This window comes from Puntigrus tetrazona, chromosome 14, assembly GCF_018831695.1.
Source record: "Puntigrus tetrazona isolate hp1 chromosome 14, ASM1883169v1, whole genome shotgun sequence".
Taxonomy (NCBI): Eukaryota; Metazoa; Chordata; class Actinopteri; order Cypriniformes; family Cyprinidae; genus Puntigrus; species Puntigrus tetrazona.
The window spans coordinates 13717283-13739666 of NC_056712.1; the positions used below are offsets into that span (position 1 = coordinate 13717283).

At 36.0% G+C, this 22384-nt stretch overlaps 1 protein-coding gene across 1 annotated transcript in view; it reads left to right on the forward strand.

The window, feature by feature from the left end:
- Positions 1-5186: 5186 nt before the first annotated feature.
- rxfp1 (relaxin family peptide receptor 1) overlaps positions 5187-22384 on the forward strand; it is a 41310-nt gene continuing 24112 nt past the window's right edge. The window contains exons 1-2 of the mRNA XM_043256511.1: positions 5187-5630; positions 9641-9790. Of these exons, the coding sequence (XP_043112446.1) occupies positions 5588-5630; positions 9641-9790 (193 nt within the window). The 5' untranslated portion in view covers positions 5187-5587. The remainder of the gene's footprint in view (positions 5631-9640; positions 9791-22384) is intronic.

Below are 22384 nucleotides of genomic sequence, written 5' to 3' on the forward strand. Positions count from 1 at the left end.
TCCGTGATTTGATAATGACAGCTCTCCCTATTATCTCTCAGTCACACATACAGCATTTTGTCAGAAAACCGTCTTTAAATTCTAAACAAGATAAATCATACCTTCTCTTGTCATCTTTTTAAAGAACCATATTTTGTGTGAAAAATGCTAAAAACCTTGTGCAAAGCTTGTTAGAACCAAGTTCTGATTGGCCTGTCGCAGTTATGTGCTTCATAAATTTTCATAAGTAGAGAATTTATGTACACAACATTAATAATTCAAAGGTGATGGTAAGGATCCCCTCTTTTTACAGAGTGGATGCTTTTTAATTTTCCCGCGCATCCCCGTTTCGAGCCCTGGTTGGTTCTAGATAGAAATGTTACCTTATAAAGAATCTTTATGTGTGTGGTTTCCAGTGCCTGCAATCGACCCAGGCTTTCTCCATTTTGTACTCTCATACAAAAATGACAGCTCCGTCACTATTGCCATATGGCCTGTATAAAAAACTGTTTTAAACCGAAACATGTCACGAATCTTAAACAGACCTTTAAAAGTTATTTACATTCTTGAAGCCACATTACCAAGAGATTGATTGCTTTGTGCATATTAATAAATGCATGTGATCTGATAGCTCCTAACACACAGCTTGCCAGACTGGCTGTGGCAAAAGTTCAGTCTTTGTCCTCCAATTGTCATCCTGTCAAAAAATGCAAGCAACTATGGATTTCAAGCGCTCTGTTTCTTTGACTGATGTAAGAGAACATGTATAAAGTAAGGGTCAGTTTTCTCCTGGAGTCCTTTTTGGTTCTTTGTGGCAAAGCTGCTTTCTATGACTTCAGCTGATCTTCAATGTTCTTCAGTTGAGCCATATAATCTCTTATTAAATATATGAAAGCAAAATAGAAATATTTTCGCAAATATAATACATTTTTCAGGTTTTAAGAAACAAACAAAATCAACACATGCTATTTAAATAGTTGTGATTTATTTATGAATTTATGATGCTCATTTAATGTGTATTCATTATTTTAATGTTTGTTGTGTGTGTGTGTGTGTGTGTGTGTGTGTGTGTGTGTGTGTGTGTGTGTGTGAGTGTGAGTGTTTTACTGGCAACCACACTGCCTTTTTATTTATTAATTATGAGTCATTATTATTATGTTTTGTTTGCCTTAATTAGTTGATGTCCACAGAGACAGGTGAAATTATTAACCATTCAAAATAATTCATCCATAAGATTTCAAGACAAAACGTTATGGCAACCTGTGTGGCATTGACAAAACAGACAAGTGCAATAACCTTAAAATTGTCTGATAATTTTTTTTAAATTTATGTTTAGTGTTTATGTTTTTCCTGTCATTTGTCCTTAACTTCTAGATAGCATCTTTTTGATTTTTTTATGTAAATGGCTGAACTTTGCTGCCATCCATATTATTATAGCTGACATTTATCAAAAAGCTTCAGTGCTGTAACTCAACAAAATATGAAATCCAAGGCTAGGTAATTGCTGATATGAATTAAGGAAACACTTATGTTAAAGTTACTAATCTTTCAAATAAACCCTTTACACAGTTATATAATCTCTCTTCCTTTTTAAAAGAAACACATAAACATGGAAAAATATAATGACATCAATAACTTATTACAGTACTGGTAGGTAGGAAAAAAAATTGCTCATGTAGATTTTGGTGAGTATTTATAAATATCAGTTTATTAATTTGATGAGCTCAAGACTCAAAACATTTTGAAAAGAACATGACGTAGTTTCATTAGGTTAATCAAACAAATTACCAGTAATATATGATGAGCAATCTATTGGCTTTGAATAAATTCTAATTTACATTTACGTTGCTGAAAAGAATGGAAAGGCAAGCAGCTGAAACAGAGAGGATGCATTATTAATGATTAAATTTCTGCGTGTGAGTGTATGTGAATAGCCGTAAGATTCTTTTGTCCTTCATTTTTTTTTCTCTTTCTCTCAGATGTTCCGGTACAGTTGTGGTTTCTGTCCAGTCCTGTGTACTGAGAGTAGATAGAGTAGATATGGGTCTGCTTTCATTCTCTCTCAGCATCAGTTGCACTTCTCTTTAACCTGCCAACGAAAGAGGTTAACAAGTAAAATCCTGAACTGTGTTCATCTGATTAACGAGTGAGATTTCCCCCTGAATCGCTAATGCAGAATCCTTAACATTTATGTGTGTTTGTATCTGTGTTTAAATTACATCACTTTATATCCCACTCTTTTGATGCCCAAAACGGGTTTTTTTATTTGGGTGAGATTTTCAGTGGATTTTTTCTGTCCTGCTTGTTTTCTTGACTTACCTCGGCGATGCTAATTATTAATTTAAAACAAAATACATTATTTTGATTGAAGATGTCCCTTCAGGGAGCGCTGCAGTGGGATGATTGTATAATACATCTTTCTCAAAAGGCTATTTTCACAGTGTGACACTGAGACGGGATGGCAAGACCTTGCAGGACAGTAATGTTTCAGCAGCTGCTGAGTGCAAGACAGATTGGTTGCTTATCTTAAAATGATAATATAGCAATTGAGAATCGCATTTAAACTCATTTACATAAAATAAGTATATACACTCAAATAGTAAAAGCTAATGTTAAAAAATGGTTTTGATGTGTTGGAAAGAAAAAATGAGCTACAGTCATTTGAGGTTGACAGAGTTAGCAAAGTTGATTTTGAGAGAGATTAAATGAAATCAATCTTTTATTGTTTGATTAATATATGAGATAGACTATTGCACATATCTAATGTTACACATCATATATATTTCCCCTAAGCGGATGCATGAATACTTAAATACTGCTACTTTGTATGTATTTATTGGGATCGCGCACTCTTCTGATGATCGTCAGCGCGAGAAGCAAGCAGAGAAAAGATAACGGGTGTTTAATTACTATTTGTTTGATATAAAATGCAGTAAAATTGTAGTATTGTTACAGTTTAAAATAACTGCTTCTATTGTAATATGTGTGATGTATGATGGCAAGGCTGACATTTCAGCATTATTAGCCTACGCCATTCTTCCACATGACTTTTTAGAAATCATTCTAACATGCTCAAAAACATTAGCCTATTATCAATGTTGAAAACCATTGTGCTGCTGTAGGCAAAACAATAGCAAACTAACAAATAATGAAGAAAAAGGTCATTTCGACTTCACAATTCTGGTTTCTTTTTTTTGCCTAAACTTGCATTAAAATCTAAAGTTTTGTTCAGAATTTTTGCTAGTAATTGTGAGTTTATATCTCCCAAGTATGACCTTTGCATAAACTCACAATAGCGAGGAAAAAAAAGAAATACAATTATATAATTTTATAAATAAAATCAGTTGCAGGATTGTACTATATATTGAATTATTGCTCATTTGAGCAGATGGGGCAGCTACATGAATGTATTCAAGCTTGGTTTCTTGAATCAACATTAACACATTCATTTAGCAGGTGCTTTTATCTACACTGACACCATAGACTTGGATCTGACGGTGGATTCATAGAAAATGGTAATAAAGCTTCTTTCAATTACACTAACAAGAGACACGCAGGAGTTCTCTAATTGAAATGAGCATCTTTTATGCACCTCTTCAACTAATAAGGACTAATGTATCTGACAGAAAACTAGTAAAATGGGAAATTGGAGATAAAATGCTGATGGTTAAGTGCAAAACATGCTGGGAAATGCCATCTAGTAGGTTAGATGTGAGGACATGTTGTTACAAGGAAGATGTGTATACGTCACTGTTTCCTCTATCTCTAAGCAGCCATAGCTAATAGAATAGATGCTGATGTTTTTGGCACATTTTGTGTGAGAACGACTATTTCAATGATTTTCTGCCTCATAATTGAGTTTTCATTGATGTGTCTAAAAGCAATTGCCTAGAACATATTTTAATTTCTTCAGCATGCCCAGAAACCACAGCAGTGATGAAGCTCCTTCAGAAATATGCATCCCTTTCTGAGATTAGCTGCTTTGCAAAATCAGCTCTCCGGTTTGCATTTGTTCAAGTTTAAATAGGCTCTGTGATATATGGATTGAATTATGTACCGGGCAAATAGCAATTGAGAGATTTGAATAAATAGCATCAGATTCCCAGAATGGGGATTTTTCAGGTGCCACTCAGGAGTTTCTCTCGTCAATTACTCCCCAAAGAACAATGAACTCTTTGCCTGGCAAGCCAAAGTATATTTTAGATTCGCATAGACTCTACGCACACCAAGATATAACTGCCATAATGGGCAGGCTTTATTGTAGGAATCAATGAGAATCTGGGCCGTGAGAAAGAGGGAGGTTAAAGAGAGCTCACTGTAAACGTATTCAAGCTGTTAACTCTAAATTAGCTACGATTCAGAACTAAAAGAGCAAGTGGTTCTTTTATTACAGCATGTTTCTCCTTAGTGTGTGTGTGTGTGTGGCAAAACTAGAGCACTTGGCTCATGACCCCCTTATGCATGAATCTAAAGAAGATCATCCTGGTTATGTTAGTATTATTATTAAAAGAGAAAGAACTGGCATCAAATATACAGTAGGGCACATTTGGATATTTATATTTTAAAATGAAAAGTTTGCTCAAACTTGAACATTTTCTTAGTATTTACTCGCCCTCAGGCCATCTATGATGCAGATGAGTTTGTTTCTTTATTTGAACAAATCTGGCGAAAGTTACATTTTTGCATCACTTTCTCTGCAGCTGATGTTGCCGCCAGAATGCAAGTAAAAAAAAGAATTTCAATGTGCCTTTTTATGGCCTTCATCTGTGGCTTTAACGCAATCCTCTTTGATCACCACTAACTGGCCTGATACTTAAACAATTTCCCCACTGAGCTGGTGACCCAGAACTGGACTTGACTGTCTGAAGGTCAAGTTCTGGCTGTTGCACAAGGACAAGCTGAAACAATGTTCCTTCTGCCAGGGAGAAATGTCATGTAGATGTCTGTGAACTGGGCAGCAATTACAGGGCACACACACACACACACACACACACACACAGACACAGAGAGAGAGAGAGAGAGAGAGAGAGAGAGAGAGAGAGAGAGAGAGAGAGAGAGAGAGAGAGAGAGATCCTGTTTAAAGGTCGTCTTGACAGCATTTTGAGAGCATTTAAGGAAGGGGTAGGCATTTAAATAAAAGCCTGCTGACAACAAGTCTGGATGTAGCCACTCTATTCACTAAAATTAGTCAAAGTTATGAAGCGTCGCATAATTTTATATACCGGTGTGTCAGCTTTGACAGAACATTTTGCTCGCCAACGCGGATATATTAAACCTCACCCCTACACTTGTTTGTAGATTTTTAAGAAAAAGTGATGTATTAAGTTGCAAAGTCCCTCCCCCAGGTCTCTGTGTGTCGTGCACGTGAGTGCGCTCTCTGCGCTCCATACTCGGTCCGTGCGCGCACAGGAGCGCGCCGAGTATCTCCGCGGATCAGACGGATCTCTCCGAACCCTTCAATTCGCACGCAACTTTCCTTTTTGTTCATTAGAGGTGGCTTACAACGAGGGACTATAGAGGTCTTGTTTGTAATCAGCGAGGGGGAGATAGAGAGCGCGCACAGGGGTTTCAATTGTTGTTGGCCATCACACCCTCAGTCGCCGTTACCATGCAAGTTCACATCGCCGGCTTCCTGATGTGCGGTGTGTCGGGTGAGTCGCGCTTCACCTTGCCTTTTCCTCATTCATTCAGACAGAGAAAGCGGTCTGTGTTCATGATGTGTAACTAACTCGGTTCAACTATTAAGAGCGCTTCTGAGTGCTTAAGCGTAGCTATCTCAAGTTTTTGTCCCACGTGAGAACTGGTGCATTTTCTCGTTTTTTTTTTTTTTTTTTTTTTTTAAATATACATTCACGACAGTTGGGGAATATTTGTTAATTTAATTTTAATTTTAATTTTATTGTAGTTAAATTGTTAAATTAAAATTAAGCCTATTTTTACGTCGCTGTTTTTTTTTCGCGCAATCGGTTCGTCTCGGCGACAGTTTGTACGTTTCGTGTCGAAAACGTCGTGAACAAAACGCGGATTTTGTAATATGTAAATTTGCAATGACGAAGTGATCATGAGAGCACTTATATTTCGTCAACGCGGCGTCAATTATGGAGGACGATGGAGCCGCAGTTGCTATGGTTACTTCTTCAAGCAAAGACAATTTGTGTTCGCTTAGCCTTTTTTAGCGCAGTCGTAATCTAACTTTTTTCTTGTCCGTGAAACGTTGTTTAAACGCTGTTAAACACTTGCGTGGAAAGAAGATGAATCGGTAGCCTGTTTGCATATCCTGCTCCCCTGATTACTTTGATCTCGTAATTATTTAATTGGCTTGATTCGTACTCTGCTTTCCTGTGTTCAGTAATTGAAATATAGAGAATTGGCTGTTTTGAAGAAGGATCAAAGAGTACTATTTAAAATATACAGTAGCTACACTATAACAAAATTCACTGTAAATGAAATGGCCAAAATTATGCTGAAATTTTGATGCTGCAGAGAAGAAACCGCACCCTATGTTTTCTTTTCTTAAACACCCTGTGTTCACAGATTTTATGCAGCATTGGTTTAGTGTATCAGAGTGAGTGTTTGACTATTTTTGACGGGACCAGCCAACTGTCACAACAAGGAAACAGCTGGATAAACATACAAAACAATGTTTTAATTAAAAAAGAAAATGCAAAAAGGTTAGTTTTGGGGGTATAGGTTAGGACGTAGGAAATATCTTGGATTTAGTAGGCCTATAAAAACACTGTCAATAGAAAGTCCCAACTGTGACAGACAAAAACAAATGCGTATGTGTATTTAAATATGCGTTATAGTGCTAAAAATAATAGCACGGTTTGTGTTTTATATTGATTTTGTTGTGTTGTCTTTTGTTTTTCACATTGTACATATGGTTTATGATTTGTCCTAAGTGGCACTTAAAAGCAGATAAGCTTTATCCGATATAAATACATTGATCCAAGTGCCACACAATACATCTGCAATGAAGTGCAGGTCATCCAATAAATATATTTTATAGATTTTTACTCCTTGGATAACGAACGAAGTGAAGGAAGCAAATGGAACAGGATGTACATTTTTGTGGTTTGCTCACAGTGCATTGTGGCAGTTTTGTTTTAGTGGTTTACTAGAACCCCATAAAAATAAATAAAATGTAAAAAATATATATCCGGACACTTTTTGCACTTCAAAGCTTTCATTTTATGAAATATATTTTGCTTGGGATTTAATTAAGAAAATGTTCATCCATGTACCTCTGTTTGCTTTACACACTGTAAAAAAAAAAAAAAAAAGAGTAAAATTTATGGTAAAAAAAATTTGACTGTGAAAATTTTTTTACATTTTAGATTTAATGGTAAGTTAATTTTACAGTTAAATATCATTATTTTATTAACTGATATAGTGTTAATAAACCATTCTATCAAAGTACTGAATTCTGTTTTGTACCTTTGAAATACACAGATAATCACCAAAGGCAGGTGGTGATGCAATTCACATGATGAACCAAAGTCTATCACAAGAAGCATTTAAATATGAATATACTCTATATTGCCAACAGTATTCGCTCACTCATCCAAATAATTGAAATCATGAGTTCCAATCACTTCCATGGCCACAGGTGTAAAAAAAGCACATAGGCATGCAGACTGATTTTACAAAAAGAATGGGTCGCTCTCAGGAGCATTCCAGTGTGAAACTGTGATAGGATGCCACCTGTGCAACAAATCCAGTGAAATTTCCTTGCTCCTAATTATTCCAATATAAAACTGTATTATAAGAACGTGGAAGCATTTAAGAACGACAACAAGTCACAAAGCGGTAGGTCATGTAAACTGACAGAGCGGGGTCAACAGATGCTGAGGCATATCGTGCGAAGAGGTCGCTGTCTTTCATGTCAATCGCTACAGACCTCCAAACTTCATGTGGCCTTCAGATGAGCTCAAGAACGGTGCTCAGAGAGCTTCATGGAATGGGTTTCCGTGGCCGAGCAGCTGCATCCAAGCCATACATCACCAAGTGTAATGCGAAGCGTCGGATGCAGTGGTGTACAGCACTCCGCCACTGGACTCTAGAGCAGTGGAGATGTGTTCTCTGGAGTGACGAATCACGCTTCTCCATCTGACAATCTGATGGACAAATCTGGGTTTGGCGGTTGCCAGGAGAACGGTACTTATCTGACTGCGTTGTGCCAAGTGTAAAGTTTGGTTGGAGGGGGGGTTATGGTGTGGGGTTGTTTTTCAGGAGCTGGACCAACCCTTACTTCCAGTGAAAAGATCTCTGAACGCTTCAGCAAACCAAGACATTTTGGACAATTCCATGCTCCCTTTGTGAGAACAGCTTGGAGCTGGCCCCTTCCTCTTCCAACAAGACCTCAAACCCTATAGAACACCTTTGGGATGAATTAGAGCGGACACTGAGAGCCAGGCCTTCTCGTCCGACATCAGTGTGTGACCTCATAAATGCGCTTCTGAAAGAATGGTCAAAAAATCCCATAAACACACCCCTAAACCTTGTGGAGCTGAATCTGTTATAGGTGTTCATATGCAAGTCAAGGCAGGTGAGCGAATACTTTTGGCAATATAGTGTATATAGAAGGTGCTCAGTGTCATTCACACAAACACTAAACACCATCATTGTGAGACTCATTAAACTGAAATATGCAACAAACTAAGAAAAAAACTAAGAAGAAACATTATTTTAAAGAAAAACATCAAATTCAAACAACATATGAAATGCAATGCAGGGGATTCTGGGAATGTCAGTTTATGGTTTCCCCCTGTAAATTTGACAAGAATTTAATATTAAACATTTAACAGGTTTTTACCTTAGCGTTTTTACCATTTAAAAGCATTTTTACAGTCTTAGATGTAGTTTATGACTGACCTCCATTCACAAGCTGGTAATTGACTAGTAATTGACTGTAGTATTTCTTAATGATCTTTTAGACATCATGCATTCGTGCTTAAACGAATAGGAAATTGAATTACACATGCTGAGCTGAATAATCTTTTATGCTAATGTCATGTGTATGTACATCACAACCTTATTACAAACTTTGCAAATGATACCTATTCAATAAGACGACTTTCAAACATATCCAATTATATTTTTGTTTTATAAATCAGTCTAGGCCTTAGCGTGCTTTACTCCCATTCAGAAAAAAAAGAAAGCAAAAAAAAAAACCTGTGATAAATCGCCCTGCACCGTCTGCCCCCAAAGCTTTTGCTACACTACAGCAATTCTTCATGTTGATGCACAACTACTACCTCTGTTGGGCTGTTTATTCCTAGATCTATAGGTTGCCTTGAGAATGACTTGCAGTAATTTGAGTCATACCGAAGGTTGTGATGAAACGTTCACTAAAGAATAATAAAACCTCTTTGATTTGAATCAGTTTAGAAAAAAGTAGCTGCAGCAAAAAAGTTGTGTGATGTTCATTCTTTAAAATGGTTATATTTAAATATGTGAGATCAGGCTGGTTACCACAAGAAGAAAAAGCTATTTTAAGCTGACGTGATTTAACATATTTAAATCAAATTCATATAGAATAAAATCATTGTGGAAAAAAGGCACTACACCTCACAGAAACAGACCAATGGAACAATGAAAGCTGAGATTGAATTTATAATGCTCGATTTCTCTCTTTTCTTTGTCTTTGTCTCTTGTGAAGTGGTGCTGACCATGTTTAATGTATCAGAGGATCGGGCTCACTGCCCGCTGGGCTACTTCCCCTGTGGAAACCTCAGTACCTGTCTTCCTCAGCTACTACACTGCAATGGCGTGGACGACTGTGGGAATCAGGCAGATGAGGAGAACTGTGGTCAGTTCAGATTCCTTCCTGTCAAACACTTGTCATTTCTCCTGTGTGCTATTCTTCACTTTTTTTCACTTTGTACTGTAAGCCAGTAGTGTTGAGCTTAGGTCTGCTTATCTAAAGCCGATTTTACACTGGCAACACCAATATTTACACTGCATGATTTTTTTTATTTTTTTTTTTTATACCACACATAGACAGAATAAATGTATTTATTTTTGGTCATTTAATCTGATTGATTGAGCTGCCAGCTTCCAAGAGTGGTGATATAACTGCATGTCTGCATTGGATGCGATGTAAAAAGCAATAAAAACCATAATCAGTAAACATGCCCTGTACTATTTCTTACATAATCTACCAGCTTGCTAACTTTTGAATGGATTTGTAATGTTTGCTGTGATTCCTGGTGCAGCACTGGAAACTTTCATGTGTTTGTATCACTTTCAGTCAATGTATTAATAGTGGGAGTTTTTTAGCACTGATCTCAAGAAGGTCATTGATTATTCATTGAGCATTAGTATTTAACTAAAATCACTTATGCGGTCATGCTAATGGGTCGTTGACGGATAAGACTTTTGAATAGGCCAATTTTAAAATACCAAAAATATGGATATGTTTGGCCATTTTACAAACGTTTGGAATGTAGTGTACACATGCCTTTATAAAGAAAAGTAAAAAATTTGACATTTTAGTGTTTTTACACTTGCGTTAATAATACATAGCCTTAAAAAAGTCATCTGGGGTGACCGTAATATATCTCAAAATTCACATTTTCATGTATCATTAGGACTAGTTGAACACATATCAGTAAGTAGATAAACTGATGAAGAAAGACAAACTTTAGTGCCCTTTCATTTTATGAATACCATTATTTTACAAGTTTATTCTATAATATCAGAGTCTCCTCGTAATCCAGTTACAATACTGATTTTTACTTCAAAAGCAAAAAACTGAATTAGCATTTATACAGATATTACACATTCAGCAATAGCATAACACTGATTAATATTTGAGGCTAAACTGATGGATATTTGGTTATGAATTTAGTGTAATTATTGCCATTTGTTGGTTACCCCACATGACATGGGGTCGCCCCAAATGATAAGAAAACCACAGGTATAAAAATTTCAGTTAAAATGTACACAAAAGAGTTCAAGACGAAATAAAATTTAACTCTTTTTATTGAAATAACATTTCAACATTTAAATATAACAAATCAGAAGGACATTAACATTTAAACAATTTTATTGCAACACACATTAAATGCTTCAAGAACTCAAGAACTTAAGAAGCTGAGTAAAGAATCTCTTTTTTGGAACCTTTTTGATTCATTGGACAGGGACTAACACTACTTGCGTCTCAATTAACCTTTCAACATTCAAATATCACAAATAATTTCTTTTTCTGGACCCATTTAGCCACATAAGGCAGTGATGAACACAACTTGCATTTCTCTAAGCTGAGGTATTACTGAACTTCACCCAATCTTGGAGAGTCAGCTTTGAGAAGCGTGATGTTGCTGGCTCAGGCTCAGAGATCACAGCATGCACATCTTTTCTGTCGTAGAAAATTGAATCTACAGTTTGTGGCCACACGAACAGGTTTTTGTCACCAGATTGTAGCATACAATTGACCTGCACTTCTTCTCCCTCAACCGCAAGCACTTGACCACTTTTCATCATAAATGACAACAACAAACTTGCCACAAAGATCTAGGTTTTCTTGTTCCCTAGGTGGTTGAGGAGGAGAGCTTGGGGGATTCTCAGTGTTGCACACAGTGCGTCTCACTCTCAGGTCTACTGTTACGGGCTTGTAACAAGGGCATGGACTCTTCTCTGTTTTCCTACAGAAGCATGAAACAGTCCTGTGAGTGATCTCCGAAGGCTGGGAAGACCAAACCTGGTGTATTTTAAAGGTGCCCTTCACAGCCTCCAAATTGTCAGGAATTAGCTCATCACACTTTTCAATGCTTTCTCTGTTTACCCAATAGTGTGTGATGCTTGAGCCTAATCTTGTGTTCAGCATCTCATAGAGTTGCTGTGGTGTCTGAAGTTCACCACCTCGTTGGACAAAGCGATCTGCTTCTCTTTTATTGCCCCACCAATCCCATCTGGGGTTTTCTTTACCTCTCTCTTTTCCTTGCAAGATACTCTGCTCTTGCTGCAGGGTCGGAGTTGACTTTCTGTCTATAACGAGCAGTCTTCTCTTTGCTTGTTAATCGTGCCATCTAGGAAATAGGTAAAATAGGTTAAAACTTGTTTAAAATGACTAATATAGTCACATAAATGGAATGTCATTCTGTATAGTTTTTTTACATTTTTCCTGTAGGATTGTACTACAACAAAAAAATGCTTATCCCTATAAAAGGAATGGAAAATGGCTGAATTTAGAAAAAAAGATAAAATATACAAATAATTATGCTTAAACAATTAACTCTATGTATATAATTGATGTATAGAATATGAAAACTACAAATACAGGACATATATCTATAATTTAAAACACTCAGCAGTGGTCGCCCACATGATACTTGGTCGCCCCATATGATGTTTTCAAGTTCATTCAAGTATAAGAGGCTAACAGTTAGCCTCAGAAACCAAACTAGCTTCTTCTAGTGATATGCCACTATCAAATTTATCATCAAAATATAGATTTTTGAGAAAAAACTTATAATTCACAGTTTTGGGGTGGTCGCCCCACATGATGACCAAAAGTGACTACGACATTACAGCAGTTAAAAAACTGCTTTTTCTTACTATATGAGAAAGACTGAGTTACCTTACAGTTGTTTCCAGGGGGTCTTCACTTGTGTCTGGCTGATGCAATATCCCATCCTTGAGATGTTGTTCAAAATAAAGGTCCCAAAATTGTGGTTTTTTGATGGTCGCCCCGGATGATATGGATAGAATCAACATAATTTGGACAACATTTGTTTGTATATCATGATAGAAATATATGTGCAAATGCTTTATAGTTTTGTCAATGGATGTAAAACATGTTTGAAATTATGCCAACTAGGAAAAGGGATATATTTAAGTTGATTTAAAGTGTTTTTAAACCAGTTGTCCTAACAAAAGTCAAGGCTGGACGGTCGCCCCATATGATGTTTTGGCACTTCGGATAGCAGAAAAATTATGAAAAACTTAAAAATTTGGATAAGTTAGAGTGGTTTAGTAGGTGAAGAAGGTATAACAAGTAGATGAGAAATTTTTATGTATTTTTTAATTTTTTCTGCAAAATAAAATTAACCCGGACAGAAAAAGGGGGCGTCACGTCATTGACCCTAATATATAGTTTTACAGGTCTAAAGGGAGCTATTTTCAGGCAGTCATTTGAATATCGTTTGAAATAAAACATCCTGAGATATTTAGAGTATTCAGCAATAAAGAAAGAAGATTTGAGGTACCCTGTTGCATAACAGTGTAATCTCCCTGTTCTGCTTTTTCCCTGGTATCTGTTATTCTTGCACTATTTTCTCCTCCTCTCCTCATTTTTTGCATCTCATCTTTTGATTCCTGTGCTTTGTTTCTTCTTTTCGGATTCTGACTATTTCTGCTCCTTTTCTCTCTTCTTCATTCCATGTCTGTGAGGGACTTTCCACTTCTGGATGCTGATTATAATACATAATCAGACAAACTGAAACAAAGATTTCTGCAGTTTTCATCTATACACATTGTCATATTTAATTTGTAGTCTCATCCATCTCTCTGAATAAGGGAAAGCCTAGTAGTTAAACGGCTTATCTTCATACTCCAATCGACTTTTTTTTTTTATCTCCACAGGATTATTCTCTAATAGTCTCAGAGATATCTGCTGACAAAGTACTGATGAAGAACCAATTGAGTTGTAATTATCCTCTAAATAAAATAGCATTTCTTGAGTAACAATTGCTAATGATTTATTTTCTTTTACAAGAGAAAACCAACATTGCTGTTTGCCAAGAGGTGGTGATTTTTCCTTGATTGCTTAGTAATCGTTTACTTAACCAACATGTTACAATGGCCCTAGGCAGTTTTGATAATGTCATACTTGTCAGAAACAGTGCGTGCCCAGCCATTTGGCAACCGTCTCACGGCATCTGTCACAGCGACTGTATCAAACTCAATCTTAAGTGTCATCATTCGGCCCCTACAGCAGTAGGCACCATGTTTGACCTCGTGCTTTCGCGGCCTTTGTACCATGGAGAACAGGGGGGAGATTAAAAGCCGTTGTGTCGGCACCAGACTGCAAAAGGTCAGGACGAAGGGAAATGTCACAGTGTACATAATATCTTAAGACATTTGCTTAGACCTGTGTGTTGAGTCAAGCAGAACAGGATAGACAGGAAGTGAGAGATCCTCTAATGCTTTTCCAATTCCCGGCGATTGGTATTCCGAACGTTTGAGATTCCACTTCCACCCTTCTTATCTCATTCCGCTTGTCGTCACTGAGTTATCAAAGCCTTTTCAGGGCCAGAAAGGTCACTGTCGGATATCGCTGTAAATGATAGGTATAAACTATCCAGGCTTAGCACCTGGCATGAAGACGCTTGCTCTTGCTGTTTGTCGTTGGATATAGATGAAAGGCCAAGTGAGCTAAATGATAAGCTGTACTTGAGCACTCGAAAGATGATAAAAGTAGTTTTTCAAACTAGAAAGAAGAAAAAGTGCCTTTGAGATTTGATAGATAATGAAGTTTTGGATAAACAATTGAATCTCTATATAAAATGAAAGTGGAGATGCGGGCCCACCCGCAGTCAGTCTCCTTCTGTCTGTCTCTCATCCACTCTCTCTTATGAGGATAAAAGACAGGGACATTTTGACTCTGGGTAACGCCACAAAGAAAGCCATTTGTCATTTTTGCCATGAATGCTTTGAAGCTCAAGAGCTTTGTCAGTTTGTAAAATCTGAGTCCATCAGGAACAGAGCATCCATCTTTGGGCTCATATACATTTTGTCATTGATAATGGTGTGTGGCTTTGATTTAGCATCATATTAATCTTGGAAACTGAAGTTAGAGTGCTGCCTTACAGACAGTCGTTCATTATGGAGGTGGTCTATTCTGTTCCAAATAATCTTTTGTCTCCATTTAACCTTTTTTCCTTATCTCAAAGTGATATTTGTTAATCGTTTTGAAGCCAACCTTGACTTCAGTATGGCTCTTCTTTTGTGAATTGTTTCAACAGTGTAGACTGTGATTGGTTTGTTAGATGGAGATAAGGTTATGACTGTGTTGTCTGGGCACTTGATTCTCTCAGTAATCCAACAAATCCAAACTATCTCACAAGGCTTCCTTCTGATTCTTTCAGTTTTGCAATACCAAATCAACAAAGCATTATATTAATATCGCCAGCCAACAAACTGCTTTGTCAACCCTCCTCCGTTATAAGTATTTTATACAGCCATACTTGCTTTTGAGTTGAGCAATACTAATTTAATACAATCTCAAAGGAACTTTTTAATACTCAAAGGTTTTTCTCCTTTATAGCATGACAAATAATGTAGTTTTTTGTTGTATTATTTCATTGATATTTTGGGAAATCTGAACACAGTTGCTGAGATCTCTGAAGGATACTTTTTTCACAGGATGTGAAAGTCTAAAAATATTTGTTTCTCATTACAAGTAACAGTTAATTATATTACATTTCATTTTTTTCATCTCAGTATATTGATTATTCGTCTTCAAGTTTTAAAGAACCTCTGCTGAAAACGTTCAATTGGATTCATTGAACATATTATCATTAATTTTTATATGCTGTGTATAACTTTTGCTTTGTTTAATGCACAAGATGAAAAACCTATCCATTTTGTCTGGTTCTGAAAGTGCAGAATGTAATGTTAATAAGCTGCCATGCTGTGCATTGATTCAGTGTCCATTCATTACATACCTATTAAATTATTTATAATTAATTGACAATTTCATTTTTGGCCAAGGTACCTTTAAATAAAACTAATAAAACAAGGGTGCCCCCGTTAGCCTTTGCAAGATGTGAGAATCTGAGATACGTTTCTAATTTTGTGGGGTTGTCATATTGGGACAGAATTTGTTTCACATTGAAGTTCAGTCCTTCTAGAGTAATATTATGAAAAGAAATAAACTCATGATGTTGTTTTTATAGCAACCTGGATTATGCAAAACAAAACATTCCAAATCCAGTCATAATAGGTTCCTCTTCCCAAACACTCATAATTTTAAACACATTTTTGTTTACAGTGTTATTGAAGCTTGGAATTATTTAAAAGTGCATTCCAGTTTTGTGTGCAATATGCATCAACAGGGACTGTGGGTGGTCTGTGAGGGTCCTGTAATAAGACAGGGAACTGATTGGTGTGTGCAACTCTAAGATGAATGTACTTCCCTAATAATTGATTAGCTGTCTCTGAGCGGATCCCATAACCTTGGTCATACCCCATAAGTTCCGCCCAGTCATGCGACTGGAAAGTGATTGCATTTACTGCATGTGGTACATTTTCTCTGCTGAAATGTAATGGGAAAAACAGTAAGGAAATGTAATGATGATCTATCTATCTAGCTATCTTATCTATTTATCTATCTATCATTTGAAGACTTTTGAAGTATGTATCTTGTTACATAAGAATGTGTAGTATATCTTCATGCAGTATGAATGCTTTGCATATTCGTAGCCCAACATGGATAAAAAATACATCATAGAAATTATATAATTAAGTATATGCAAATGCAGCGCTTAAACATTTACACAACTAGACACATTATTATTCAGGTATGCTTAAGTTTGTAGGAGTTCATAGAGGGCTGGATGAATAATGCATTATATTTCAAAATAGATGTTCTTAATGACGCATAATCAGGAAGTTAACTAAGATGTCTCACTCATCTAGTACTCTTGAAGCGGTATTAGCGGTTTTTGTAGCAAAATAATTATACTTTTTGCAGTTATTTTTATTTTTTATCGGTTTATGGATGAATGAATTAACTGATATGTGTGACCTATGAGCAGTCAGATCCATGAGCGGGCTGTTGATTGGTGAGTTATTAGACAGTGATCAAAGGGCCAATGACACTGACAGACATCACAACTGTTATATTTTGGTGTAAGGACCACAAGGCGCAGACTCTCCACTCTGGACATCAATCGTTCCAGATGCAGCCTTGTTTTCTCATGAGGCTTCCCTGCTAATTTCAGGCCAGACCCACACCTGCTGCTCTGTCGTTGTTCAGATATATGTTATCTAAAATTGCTGAATGTACTCATTTAATGTTTAATGAATAAATTATGACTTCATAAGCTCAGTGGCCATTCGATTTTTGTCTTAAAATAGCAAGATCTACAATTGCTTCTGACTCAACAACCGGCTGACCCGTCCATCCAGAAAAACATGAATACTAGATGTTTTTGATAAAAAATGTATCAAAGCCTGTATCTTAGCAGTAAGCCCATTTTGTTAGTTATATATTTCTTTGCAAGCTTAATGGGGCATAGAGGTGATTAATTATTACCTGAACAGATTAATGCTTTTTTCAGCACTTATAGACATGATATGATGCATTTTTTTAAACAGCATGAGCTTAAGAAAAAAAACAAAACCTTTGTGACCGTTAAAGTGTTACGTTATATGAATTGTGATGAGAATATGCTAATTTATTAGTATTCATTATTTGTGTGTCATATAATTTTTTATAAAACTGTTAGGTTTCTGATTGGTCAGCAGCTGTGTTTTATTCACGATACAGCCAACAGTTCTGTGTATCACTGGGCAGCACCCTTAGCAACCACCGTTAGCAACATAATAGTACAGCAACTGTTCCGTGTATGTATTTCAGCAAAATTAAATGGCTTATTTATTTAATGAAGTAGGAGTAACCCCTGTTGGCCTTATGTTGCATACTTCATCTTTAATTTTGAGACCAGACCCTTCCCTGTCTAATAAATGTTTCTCATATGGAGATATGTTTTGTTTGCCACGCGTGTCTGTGCAGCCTGCAGTTTTTTCACTTGATGAAACAGAAAACTAGTGGATATATTCTTCAAGTATGATTATGCATGTCCATAGGTTTACACTGTAATGATACTTGTGCTACGCCTCGAATCAGCCTGTTTTGAAACTAAAAGACGGAAAACTATTTCACATGCTGAAAGATAAGCAGATATCTGTTTGAGAGAAAATATCATATATGGTGTTAAAATGAAATGATGCTCTGCTGTTCTCAGTTTTTATTTCAGCTCCATTAGAATGATCTCTTGCATTTGTTGCTGTCAGGGACTATTTTTTTGCGGAAAGACTGCATTTAACAAATTTCAGTACTATTACTGTACTTCAGTAATGTGTTTTTAGTCTTAATTTGTTTAAATAAAACTCTGCTTTGAGTCTTGCCTGACAATACCCTTTAGCCGTGATTTATTCACGATACAGCACAGCCTCTCGTACCTTACTGCTTACATAAGACACATGCACCTTTTTATGTTTGGTTAAATTATGCTCAATACAAATGTATGAACAGCTGGTAAGAAGTAAACACTTTTACTTGTGTTTTTTAGAGTGGGATGTACAGAGTTGTATTTGTAAAATCCTTCTGATGTTGATTTTTTGCCCTTATAATTATCTATAGGGAGCATATGCACTTTATGAAGTTTTTGGGGTGATTGCGGATTTGACAGTTTCTTTGAGGTATGTGTATAAAAAGCTTTTTTTCTCCTTCTATATTTATGTAATCTCCATCAATATATTTTGCACTAAAGATCTGAGATGCATGGGAGAGAAACATAACTCTGACGGGCTTGAATTGCATGCTCTCATTATAATTCAGAACATTTTATCTGACGCTAAGTGTTGAATGTTTCAAAGTCATCCAGTTTGACACATTCTTTTTTTATCACTGTTTATCTAATTGGGGTTGAGATCAGTGTTGTTGATCTGGGGTTTTGGAGTTGACATTATTTACATCTGTGCATCTGAGATTGAGTTTAAACATGAACAGTGCAAGTTGCTTTTCCCCAGCAGCGGCAAATGGAGGAATATGTGTTTCTGAGTTCACTGGTGGTGGAGAGATCCAGTGGGAAATCTCTGAGAGAATTCATCAGGACAGAGCGAACAAGCTGAGGATGAACTGTAAGATTAGAGCGAGATGTCTTAATCATATATCTGTTATCTCACTATCTCAGAATTCTAACATACTTAGCAGAGGAAGAAAATGAGCCAGGCATGAGTGAATTTTTAGCAGCCATCTTCAACATCAATATATACAACTCTGATATATATTTTATAAGGGTTCTTTGATAAATATAACATGAAAACAGTGTATATTTAAAATGGGAGTGTTTCATAACATTATAACTGTCTTTACTTTCAGTTTCAATCAGTTTCATTATTTATAAGTGACTTAAGGTAAATTATATTTAGCAAACTGTGTATTGGCAAACTTTGTCTTAAGCCCAATTCGGGGCTGTAATTGTTTCGCATATGGACTTCGGTAAAAATAAATTTACATATCTCATTAGTGATAAATCTCATGGATTCAGAAAATGATTTATTCACTTTGGAGGGGTGAGTTCTGTGATCCTACAAACCCTGGAACACACTGCTCACGTGGCTAGTCACGTGACTGTCTGCTGTAAATAACATTTATTTTAATTACAAATTTATTTTAACTATTGTGTAAAATGTATTTAAAAAAACCCTTATGGTAGCACTTTAGAATAGGTAACACGTGTTAACTATTAACTATGATTTTCTTTTTTTATCAATAGTTAGTAAGGTAGTTGTTAAGTTTAGGTATTGGGTGAAATGAGGGACGTAGAATAATGTATTAATTAGCACTAATAAATGGCTAATATTCTAGTAACATGCATTCATATGCATAACATTTGGCTGGGTTTAAGTTTGTAAAATATCCCATGTGAGGATGCAACATAATGAACATAAAAGATCCTGAAAGTGCCATAAAAGTAGTCAATACGACTAGTCTAAGTCTTAAAGTCATGCAGTAATTTTGTGTGATGAAATGACTAATTAATTTTTTTCACAAAACTCTTTTGCTCACTCTTTCTTTAATTCAGTTGTGTCTAAGCATTGATACTAACACTCTCTCGGTAGCCTTTGGCACACATTCATGCACTACCATAGATCACTGTAGCTTAATGAAGAAATGATGGAATGAAGCAGGGGTGTTTGTCAAGTGCATGAACATCCGCTGACTAACACAACCGTGTCATAATTTGTCTGAACTTCAGTATGTGGAACGGTTTACGTGTCAGGGCTTTTCTAGGGCACATTAATTACAGTTATCTTTCTCATCTTGCGTTTTTCAAAGCTGCCATTTCATGGTTCTTAGCTTTTTCTCTTTTGGACCTATTGAAAAAACCCCGTCAAACTTAGAAACCCATCAAGAGAGAAAAAAGTAGAGGGACACTTTGGTTTGAAATTGGCTCAGATGGAGGGAGGGCTCTAAATTTTGGCTCTAAAGTCTGCTGTCTAATGGTCCCATCATTCTCTCATCATTTAGTAGTAAATGAGGACAAGGAATGAAAGGTTGGGTAGATTGGAGAGCAGAAAATGTTCCTCTGGCACTCTTTATAAATTCTGGACAAACCTTTTGCCCCTTTGTATGAAGTCTAAGCATTCAAACCAAGTGAAAACATGATAAAAGCCATAAGGAATTATAAAAATGTATTTTAAATTGGCGAGAAAGAAAAAACATACCTCTTTCAACACTGGTATGTCATGCATGTTTTTTTTTTTAAATGGAACAATCAAATCAGTTCATTTTAAGCTGAACTTCAGTACATTTAAAGCTTTCAGGGCAATTTTATGTAATATCTCCAGTAGTTTCCCTCCTCAGCTAAAAAACTGTTTTAAATTGTTCAGTTGTTTTCTAGCCTTTTGTAGCCCTGTCTTTATACTGACCGTGTCTGAAACCGAAGGCAGCTGTCCAGTCAGTCAGTCAGTCAGTGATTGAACAGACAGCATTGTTGTATAAAAGTTCCTCCTGATGATTTAGACAAGCCCACAAGGCAGGAGAATTTTAGACCAAGAAATATGTTTTGTGACTGAATTGGTCATTTCTCTGTGGAAATTTAATCACATTGCATAAATGTATAAATTCATTTTCTTTTTGACTGTTCTGTCAGGTACCATTTTTATTTTTCTGCCAACTGTTGAATGCAATAAACTGTTAGATATCGTAGCCGGTGAAGGATACAGCATACTGCCCTAAAATAAGCAGATAATGGTAATTTAGTGGACAGGGTGTTATGATTGCATTGAATTCTGACTTGAATTTCTTCCAACCATATGTTGCACTGAAACTTTCATTTTAAGGTCTCTAACGTGACAACTGTCTAGCTTTAGACAGTGTATTGAATTATTCAGGCACACTGACTCATTCTGCCTCATTATTATTCAAGCACACAATATCTGTATTGTGTTTAACGCTATTTTAAATCTTGAGCTTTACAGATTTGTCAAAGTTTTGACTTTTATTTTCATATATTTATTTATTTTTGATTCGCCCGTGCCATTGTGCAACAGTTATTGAAAAACTCTCGACTCAGAGCACACTGAAGAAATTCTGTGAAATTTATAGCAATCTACATATTGTATTCATTGAGTCGAAAGTTATGTATCTTGTGCCTTTTGTCCTCTCTGTTATAAAATGCTCCATGACAGGTGCACCATGGGAGCACAGTTGCCACGTCACATCAATCTCGCTTAGAAGATCTGTTAAAAAGGTCATTTGTGAGTGAGAACCTTGTTTATGTAGCAGTGCTTGCTGTGACATGTCATGTGAAAGAAGCGCTTGATTGTCATGCAGTGACACGCTCATGTTTAGCTTTGAATTTGAACCCCCAGAGTTATGTGCTTCTCTTCTAATATCCTTATGTTATGAAATTGATGGCTTGTGAACTTTGATATTTACAGTATGCCCAGCTTAATGAATGAGTCATATCATAGCGACACAGTATGACAATAACATTATATCGTACCGTTGACGCAATAACCTGAATAAAGAAACTCATCTTGAGTTTCATTGATTTAATCTTCAAGGTAATGGCTAGCCAGACAGATTATTCTTTCAGCAAGCCTAGTCGATTTCTAAGAGATAAAGATGCTACATATAGTGTTCAAAGGCTGAGAACTATATATGGTACTTTTTATAGCAGTATAACACCATATATACACTATATATACCATACAAATGCAACATTTGTGTATTTATGTAGTTATTTTACTTATACATGTAGGCAGCAGACAGCTTATAAAATTTTATTATTCGACTTTTCTATCTATGGTATTTAATTTTTATTTCTTTGATTAATTTAGTAAATTTATTTATTATTATTTTTATTGTTATGATTATTTGTAGTTGGTGCTAAGCTTTTTACACTTGATAGAGTTAAAGTGATAGTTCAACCCAAAAGGGAAATTTGGTATACAAGCATCAAACATACCCAAGGTTTTAAAAAAAAATGTTCTATTCCAGGCGATTAAGACTACGCCATTTGTGCAATAATTCTAAGTACCTAACTACATTTCCATAGATTGTAGATTTTTCATCTGTCATTTAATGTTTCAAACTGTGTTCTGCATTACCTGAAATGCGGTAGTCATCTCTTTTTTTTTTTTTTTTTTTTTTTTTTGTCCA